This window comes from Nyctereutes procyonoides, unplaced genomic scaffold (genome assembly GCF_905146905.1).
Source record: "Nyctereutes procyonoides isolate TBG_1078 unplaced genomic scaffold, NYPRO_anot_genome, whole genome shotgun sequence".
Classification (NCBI taxonomy): Eukaryota; Metazoa; Chordata; class Mammalia; order Carnivora; family Canidae; genus Nyctereutes; species Nyctereutes procyonoides.
In genome coordinates, this window is record NW_026574993.1 from 59,967 (window position 1) to 69,262 (window position 9,296).

Below are 9,296 nucleotides of genomic sequence, written 5' to 3' on the forward strand. Positions count from 1 at the left end.
GGCTCGATCTCACCACCCTGAGATCACCACCTGAGCCAAAATCAAGAGTTGGACACTCATCTGACTGAGCCACTTGGGTGCCCCAAGACATTTGTTTGTATATCCCTACAATTTGGGGCTCTATTATTTGAGTAGCCTAGGTTACTCAAGGCAATTCTTCACTAGAAGAATTTAGTTAATTTAAATTAAGTTAGACATTGAGACCCTTATTTGGTCCATTTGGGGCTCCAGTGAACAAATAAGAATACAGGGAGTTATCATGTTAACTAGTGTGACTGACCCTAATTTTCAAAAGGAGATATCATTACTGCTACACGATGAGGGGCAGGAAATCCTCAGGGGCTGTTCCTAACATGGCTATGTCTAATGGTAAAATGAATGGAAGACAAAAGTCATCCAACATAAACAGAATCACTAAGAGCTCAGATCCCTCGGGATTAGTTTTGAATCTCCTCATTAGGTAAAGAACCTTTAAGGGTGAGAATAAGAATAAGATGTGGTGTGTGGCAGTGTCTGCTTTGGAGTCAGACGTGAGGGAAGGAGAGAAGATTATCACTCCTCTCTGTATTCCCCACATTGTCCTTGCCTTCCTCGCTCTCCTCACGCCAGGCTGGATGGAGTTCCCTCCTCTGGGCTCCCATAGCCCCGGGCACCTCTGGCCTTATACCCCTAATGCCGAGGAAAGCCCATGTTTTCTCATCTCAGAGGACAGGAGGTTTTGACCTACTTCTAGTGCCTGGTGCCTGCATAACAAATTGCTCCAAAATTTACCAGATTAAAATAATAAACATTTAGGGTGTTTATTACCCCACCCCGACCTGGGTGGCTCAGTGTCTTCCTTTGGCTTGGGTCATGATCCTGGGGTCCTGGGATCGAGTCCCACATCAAGCTCTCCATGGGGAGCCTGTTTCTCCCTCTGCCTGACTCTGCGTTTCTCTTTGCCTCTCAGGAATAAATAAATAGAATCTTAAAAAAAATTAAAAAAAATTAAAAAATCTCACACACACATGTCTGCGTGCTTCTGGCTCAGAATCTCTCATGATGCTGCAGTCAGCTTGTCGGCGCAGCTCTGGACACATGAAGGCTTGATCCGGGCTGGAGATGATGCTTCCAAGGTGACTCATTCAGGTGGCTGTTAGCTGGACACCTCAGGTCCTCACCACATGGCCTCTCCACAGGGTTATCTGAGTGTCTTTTCAAGATGGTGGGTGGCTCCCCCAGAATGAGTGACCTAAGAGAAAACGAGGAGGAAGCCTTAGTGCTTTTTGTGACCTGGCCTCAGAAATCACACACAATCATTTTCCCTTTATTCACTAGAAGTGATTCACTAAGTCCAGTCCATATACAAGGGAAGAGGAATTAGGTTCCATCTCTTAAGGGGAGGAATATCAAATACCAAACATTTTAAAACCACGACTTAGGGATGAGACCAAATATATTTGTGTTCTTTCTTTCTTTCTTTTTTTAAAGATTGATTAACGTATTTGAAAGAGAGAGCAGGAGTGTGGGTGAACATGACCTAATTACATGAGTCCTTTATTATTTATTTATTTATTACTTTTTAAAAGATTTTATTTATTTATTCATGAGAGACATAAAGAGATAGAGGCAGAGACATAGATAGAGGAAGAAGCAGGTTCCCAGCAAGGAGCCTGATTTGGGACTTGATCTGGACCCCAGGACGACACCCTGAACCAAAGGCAGACACTCAACTGCTGAACCACCCAAATATGAGCCCTTTATTATTTATTTTTATTTTAAAGATTTATTTATTTATTTATTTATTTATTTATTTATTTATTATTGAGAGAGAGAGAGAGAGATTGAGAGACAGGCAGAAGGAGAGGCAGAGACACAGGCAGAGGGAGAAGCAGGCTCCATGCACCGGGAGCCCGATGTGGGATTTGATCCCGGTCTCCAGGATCGTGCCCTGGGCCAAAGGCAGGCGCCAAACCGCTGCGCCACCCAGGGATCCCCTAAAGGTGCTTTTAAAAGTTTTCTTTTAATCCTACAAAAGTGTAATAACACGGTTAGTTTCATCCAGTCATTATTGTGTCCTAAATGAGCAGTTTCTAAGAGTCCCACCTGCTGATCTCAACATCAGCTTTTTTTTATAATAAATTTATTTTTTTATTGCTGTTCAATTTACCGACATACAGAATAACACCAGTGCTCATCCCGTCAGGTGCCCCCCTCAGTGCCCGTCACCCACTCACCCCCACCCCCGCCCTCCTCCCCTTCCACCATCAGCTTTCAGGAGATGAGGTCCTTCACCAACACACATCGGGGGGAGGGGAGGGGTGCCGAGGACAGAGGACAGCTAGGCTCGGAGAGACGGCCGCAGACCATCCCGGGAGCTCCTCCCGACTGAGAGGTTTCATCCTAAGGAAGGGGCTGGGGTGTTTAGGATGCAGTCTGGGCACGCGCTCTTCCCGGGACCATCCCGGGGTGCGCCCGCAGCGCCCTCCCGCCCTCTCTGGCTGGCGCTCGCGCCTGGGCCCCGCGGACGCCGCGCGGGGAGGGATGGAGGGAGGGCGCTGCGGGCGCGGCCCCCGCAAACCCCGCCTGCCGGGGCCTCGTCCACGTCCAGCCCCACCCCCACCCCACCCCACCTCGCCCGAGCCGTCCACCCGACTTCTTATCCCCGCGGCCGCTCGGCCTCCGCGCGGAGTGCAGGAGGACGCCGGGTACGCGGCCACACGTGCGCTCAAGCCGGCTTGGGATCCCAACCCTCGGCCTCGTCGCCGCCAGCCGGCTCTCCGGCTCCTCCGCGTGGGGGCCTTGTCCTCGGGTTCGGGGCTGCGCGCCCCGCGCCGCGAGCAGGGCATCGCACACCCCGGCCCCCGGTGGGCTAAATGCAATCGCTGTTGTGCAAATGAATGAGTGATTGTGTGCACGTTTGCCTCGTGATCTGTTACAGAAAGTGCTATTCGCTGAGCGACTCTCGTGCTAAGGCGCACTTACACACACGTCTGGGTACGGCGGTCACTACTGGCTGCCCGGGAACACGCACCTACTGCCCTGGCACAGTCTCCCTCCTTGATCACGCCAAATCATCCTACCTCTTCGGGAAGCGTTTCCGTATTTTGCACACCCGATGCGGGCACTGTTCCTGGGGATGGGCACGTATGCTCGCATACAGTTGTGCTCCGAAGGGAGAATCGTTTTGTTTTCTGAACGGTCTGCAGCCGCTGAGCGCGCGGGGAAGGGAGTCACAAGCTGGACCCGCGTGGGCGTCGCCGCCTACGGGCTGGGTCATGCTGGTACGTCACTACCCTTCTCCGGGCCTCAGTTTCCCCATCTGTAGCATTCCCGGGGCCGGAATTCCATCCACGTGAGCAAGGATGGATGCACACTGGGTCGCGTAGGGGGCCCGCGCCTCTCACCTCCCTCCGGGCGCGCTCAGCGTTCCCAAGTTGGGGGACGCCTCCGGGAGTCCCTCCACGCACAGCTCGAGACGCACAAGGTGACCTCCAGCTAACAGCGGCGGCTCAGGGGATTCCCAGGTTTGCCCCATTAACCTCGCCGGGGCTGCAGCGCGGCGGGCCGCCGCCCCTCCCTCGCGCCCTCCTCCCGCACGCCAGCCCCTCTCCCCCCGCACCCCGCCTCCCTCCTCCCGGCCCCGCCCGCCCGCCCCCGCGGCGCATGCGCCGCCCGCCGAGCGTGTTTCTATAAAAGTCCAGCGTCAGCCAGAAACTTCACAGTGTGTTGTTGGCTGCGGCAGCAGGTAGCGAAGTGACCCCGACGGCTTGGGTGCTCCGGTAGCCACGGCGGCCGGAGGGCGAGCAGTGACCATGGAAGAGCTCCATGTAAGTCCGGTTTCGGCCTGATTTCCTTACACGCACAAACACGAAAACTTAGGGCGCGACCCCCCTCGGAGCGAGCAGAGGCGAGCGGAGCGTGGGAGGGGCCGGCCCGGGAGAAGGAGCGTGGAGGGGAGTTTCCGTGCGCGTGGCTACCCTGGAGGACCCGGCAGGATTGGAGTCGTTGGCTCTGCAGGGAGAGGAGGACAGATGCGTGTGTCTCCCCTGGAGCCTCAGACCCAAGAACGTCCTGTACAGCCGCGGGCGGCGCCGTCCCGGGACTCAGCCCGAGGATGTCTCCGGGGGGTGGTGAACTACAGGAGCTGGAGCTGGAGGTGGGGGCGGCGCGCGGGGCTGAGTTCCCAGGGCGAGGACCGCGCCCCTTGTTGATCTCAGGCGCAGGCGGGGGTTGGGGGGGCGCCCTTGGGGGGGGCGCGCGGGCCCTAAGCTCTGCACAGCCCGCGGGGCTGCGTCAGGACCCCCCGCCGGCGAGCAGCGGGCGGGAGAGGCGGGCATCTGAGCCTCGGCCCCGCGGGGACGCGGCCGTGGGAAGCGCGGCGAGCGGCCCGGGCCCCGACGGCGGAGCATGAGGGCGCCTCGGCGCAGCAGGACCCGGAGGTGTGCGCGGCGGGGCCCCGCGGGAGGCTGCGAGGGCACCTGGGCTGCGGGAGCTTGCGGCGCACACGGGCAGGTGCAAGTGGGGAGACCGTTTGGCCCTCGCCGATCCCAAATGCGCCGTCGAACCGTTGGTGGTTTCCTGGAGACTTTGGAAAACCCCTTACCAGGAAGGCTTTTCGTTTCCCCGGCGGCGCGCGATTCAAAGGCTGTTCGGGGGAGACGCCCATTCTCTCCCCAACACCCTGTGAGCCTGCCCTTGGCGAGGGGCTGGGCGAGACGCCGGGAGCCGCGGCGCCCGCTGGTGGGCGTGGGCGCAGGGCAGGCGCGGAGGTCGGGGGTTCGCGCCCCCCCAGGCCTCAGGGCGCCCTCCGCCCCGAGGCTTCCAGCTGCAGACCTCCGACCCCATTTACTGGGTCAGTGGCGGGGTGGGAAGCGGCCCGGGAGGGTGAGGAAATGAAACTCGGGGCGAGGACCATGAGCGCAGACCCCGTGACCTTCCCCTCCCAGTAGATCGCCGCGCTCCCCAACGTCCCAGACGCGCCAAGAGGTGGACGGGTCGGGCGGAGAGACCCGCGCCCAGAGGAGCGCAAGCCCCAGGCGCTGTGCGCGCCCGCACCCCCTTCTAACAGCCCCGTTCAGCACCCCGAGCGCCACAGATCCTTCCTTTAAGGCTGGATCCTCCTTCCCCCCTACATGTTGCTTGAAGTACAGATTGGTTTGTGTTTGCATGGACGAGGGGAAGGCAATGTTTTGTGCCTTAGGAGAAAGTTTTGAGGACCCCCCCCTCCATGCTCATTCTTTCCCTTTTCCCTATCCTGGGGAAACCTTCGTATAGAAAATCAATCCCAGCTCCTCGGAACTCAAGCTTCCGTTCCCACTCCTCGCCTGCCCCCCACCCCCACCCCACCTCTCCCACTCCCTAGGGCGCACAGTCTAGGAGTGGTTCCCTTTGTGTTTTGTTTTGGTATTTTCCCTCCCAAGGTTCCCCCCCCAGTGGGTGGGGTAGAAGAGTTAGCAAAGATGTGACTTTCAAACACTCAGAATCTCAGCGCCCTTTTGTTCTAAACAAAGAATTTTGTAATTGGTTCTACTTAAGAAGGATATAACAAGTGACTCTGGGGAAGATGAGCAGGAGGGTTGCAGGAATCTATAACAATTCTCTTGTGCCCATCCACTCACTACTTCATCCGAAGCAGAATGTCCTGAAGAAGCCTGGGCTGACTTGGGTTTTATAAATCACTTTTTAAAAATCGCAGAAACATTTTTTTTTTAATTCGGAGAATGCCAGCTGAACTAGAAAGTTAACATCCCTTCCCTTGCCTCTTTTGCAGATATACCCTTCAGATAACTACACAGAAGAGGACTTGGGCTCAGGTGACTATGACTCCATGAAGGAACCCTGCTTCCAGGAGGAAAATGCTAACTTCAACCGTATCTTTGTGCCCACAGTCTACTCCATCATCTTCTTGACTGGCATAGTGGGCAATGGATTGGTCATCCTGGTCATGGGTTACCAGAAGAAACCGAGAAGCATGACAGACAAGTATAGACTGCACCTGTCTGTGGCAGACCTCCTCTTTGTCCTCACACTTCCCTTCTGGGCAGTTGAGGCTGTGGCAGACTGGTACTTCGGGAATTTCCTGTGCAAGGCAGTCCATGTCATCTATGCTCTCAGCCTCTATAGCAGTGTCTTCATCCTGGCCTTCATCAGTCTGGACCAGTACTTGGCTATTGTCCATGCCACCAACAGTCAGAGGCCAAGGAAGCTGTTGGCGGAAAAGGTGGTCTACGTTGGCGTCTGGATACATGCTCTCCTGTTGACTATTCCTGATTTCACCTTTGCCAATGTCAGGGAGGCAGATGAGAGGTATATCTGTGACCAATTCTATCCCAATGACTCATGGTTGGTGGTGTTCCTGTTTCAGCACATAATGGTCGGCCTTATCCTGCCGGGTATCGTCATCCTGTCCTGCTACTGCATTATCATCTGCAAGCTGTCCCACTCGAAGGGCTACCAGAAGCGCAAGGCTCTCAAGACCACAGTCATCCTCATCCTTGCTTTCTTTGCCTGCTGGCTGCCCTACTACATTGGGATCAGCATCGATTGCTTTATCCTTCTGGAAATCATCAAGCAAGGATGTGAGTTTGAGAAAACTGTGCACAAGTGGATTTCCATCACTGAGGCCCTAGCCTTTTTCCACTGTTGCCTGAACCCCATCCTCTATGCCTTCCGTGGAGCCAAATTTAAAACCTCTGCCCAGCATGCACTCACCTCTGTGAGCAGAGGGTCCAGCCTCTAGATCCTTTCCAAAGGGAAGCGGGGAGGACATTCTTCTGTTTCAACTGAGTCGGAGTCTTCAAGTTTTCACTCCGGCTAACAATGATCTCAAAGACTTGTATACATTAAAGAACTCTTTTTTTTTTTGTTACACATTTTTTCAGATATAAAAGAGTGACCGATACTGTACAGTTTTTTATTGACTGTTGGATTTTTTCTTGTGTTACTTTAGTTTTTGTGAGGTTTAATTGACTTATTTATATAAATATTTTTTGTTGTTGTTTTTCATGTGGATGAATGTCTGTAGGCAGGACCTATTGCCAAGTTCTTAGTTGCTGTATGTCTGGTTGTAGGACTGTAGAAAAGGGAACTGAACATTCCAGAGTGTGTAGTGAATCACTTAAGCTAGAAATGATCCTCAGCTGTTTGTACATAAATAATCTCTCCATTCCGGTGAACATTTTCTTTTTCCTGTTCTTAAATGGTTTGGTTACACTATGTGATTTTGCTGTAGAAGGGGGCACTTACAACCAAAGCCTGAAGTAGTATAGAAATGATGGTTTTTCAGTTTTCTCAAGTGGACTGATTTCAGCACCTTCAATGCACAGTCTTGTATTAAGTTGTTAATAAAAGTTCGTGATAAACTTACTCAGTGTTATGTTCTGATTTCTGTTGACATTCCTTTGGCTAACAGAAGTCAAAAATAATAACATATTTATGGCATGTCAGGTCCTATCCTAGCTGTTGTAATATTTTACTTAACCCTTATCACAATTCTATGATAGGAACTCTGACTCAATTATTAATAACAGAGCTACAGTTTGTAGAGCAGGAAACTGAGGCACAGAAAGCCCAAGTGACCAGATTAAAGGCATGGTAAGTAGCATAGCCAGTATTCCAAACCAGGGAATCTTGTCTTCAAAATCTGAAGTCTCAACCACTTTCAACTCCTAGACATTTAGAAACATCCAGCCAGTTCCTATTCCTATGAAAAGTCATCTTTTGAAGGAAAAATGTATGTTAAGGAGAAAAGGGATGCAATACCATGTTTTAAATTTTACTAGGGGATCCCTGGGTGGCGCAGCGGTTTGGCGCCTGCCTTTGGCCCAGGGCGCGATCCTGGAGACCTGGATCGAATCCCACGTCGGGCTCCCGGTGCATGGAGCCTGCTTCTCCCTCTGCCTATGTCTCTGCCTCTCTCTCTGTGTGTGTGTGACTATCATAAATAAATTTAAAAAAAAACATTACATTTTGTGGGAATATTTGTGAGGCTTATCCATTATGTGTGCAAACACAATCCTATTAGTATTTGTTATAAGCTCGTCTTGTCTGCTTTTATTACAGACATCGCCTTCAGATGTGGGGCCACTGCAGCTATTAAATCAGGAATATTTAGCTATTATTTGTAATAAATGTCAGCAGGGCTGAACTGAAGCCAGCAGGAAATGTTCAGGGCAGAAAACACACTGACATTCATTCATGCAAATTTGTACCACGGTCGAATTAATCATAAAGAGGGAGGGTAGAGCATACAACGCATTTATATTACTGGTTTGGCCAATTCTCCTTCTTCCTGACTATAGGAGTTATAATGAACAGAAAGCAATCTGCTGACAAATAGTCCCATGGGAGGTGCAGGCAGTGAGATTAACTTTCCAAAGCAGACATGTCCGGGGGTCTAGTGGACTCCCCTCCTTCCCTCCACACCACCCCAGCCCTCTGAGGCCGCTTTGTGGTGTCCTTGTTTTCTCTGTAAAAGACATTGATTTAGCACGCACATAACTATTACCTCTTAAAATCCCAGGGACACTCCAGAGAACATTCCATGCATATTGCTGAGTATTGGATCAGCCTTACCCTATCATAAATCAGGGTGCTTACGTCACACTGGGAAGGTATGGGGATAGGAACCAAGTCAGTGACTATGAAGAAATTGCCATTTACCAAAATAGAGAGAATTTACATTAAAAAATGCATTTGTGTAAAGTGAGGTGAAATAACCCATACCACTGAATCATATAGTCTCCTCTGAGAAGGTTGCAATCACTGTCGTCAGCAAACCTCTGGCTTGAGCTGAACATCAAGGAGTATCATTTAATTGTATGAGTGAATAAAGTTAATACCAGACAATCACTAGTGCACTTATTTTTTTTTAAGAAAGGAGACAAATACGAGATGAAAGCATACTTTAAAATTTTTCTCATTTTCTCACAGCATGAAATTATTATTCACTGGGAAACAAAAACTGCTTAAAAGAGCTGACATAAAAATTATAGGTGGCTTCAAAGATATTAATTATTCTTAGTTGTTTTAGTCCTATGATTTGAATTAAACACATGGAGAACATGAGACAAAACTAGGCTTGATAAAGTTAACACAAAAATGCTTTTAAAAACTGTATACTAATTTTGGTCAAAATTAAGTAAAAGTCTTCTAAAATGTTTTCATGTATCATGGAAGTCATTTCAAAGTAATGCTTTTCTAAAACATTGTCATTTTCTCCGCACTGTACTGAATATGCACACCTTTATAGAATGCATATTATAAACTGAATATTTTCTTCATAATGTTAAGCCCTGATGTAATTATATCACTTG

The 9,296-nt window shown here is 50.8% G+C and overlaps 1 protein-coding gene across 1 annotated transcript; it reads left to right on the forward strand.

The window, feature by feature from the left end:
* The first annotated feature begins 3,707 nt into the window (after nucleotides 1-3,707).
* On the forward strand, nucleotides 3,708-7,214 carry LOC129513052 (C-X-C chemokine receptor type 4-like). Its single transcript, XM_055330767.1, has 2 exons — nucleotides 3,708-3,809; nucleotides 5,753-7,214. The coding sequence occupies exons 1-2, from the start codon at nucleotides 3,795-3,797 to the stop codon at nucleotides 6,719-6,721; spliced, it is 984 nt and encodes a 327-aa protein (XP_055186742.1). The 5' UTR covers nucleotides 3,708-3,794; the 3' UTR covers nucleotides 6,722-7,214.
* The last annotated feature ends 2,082 nt before the right edge of the window (nucleotides 7,215-9,296 follow it).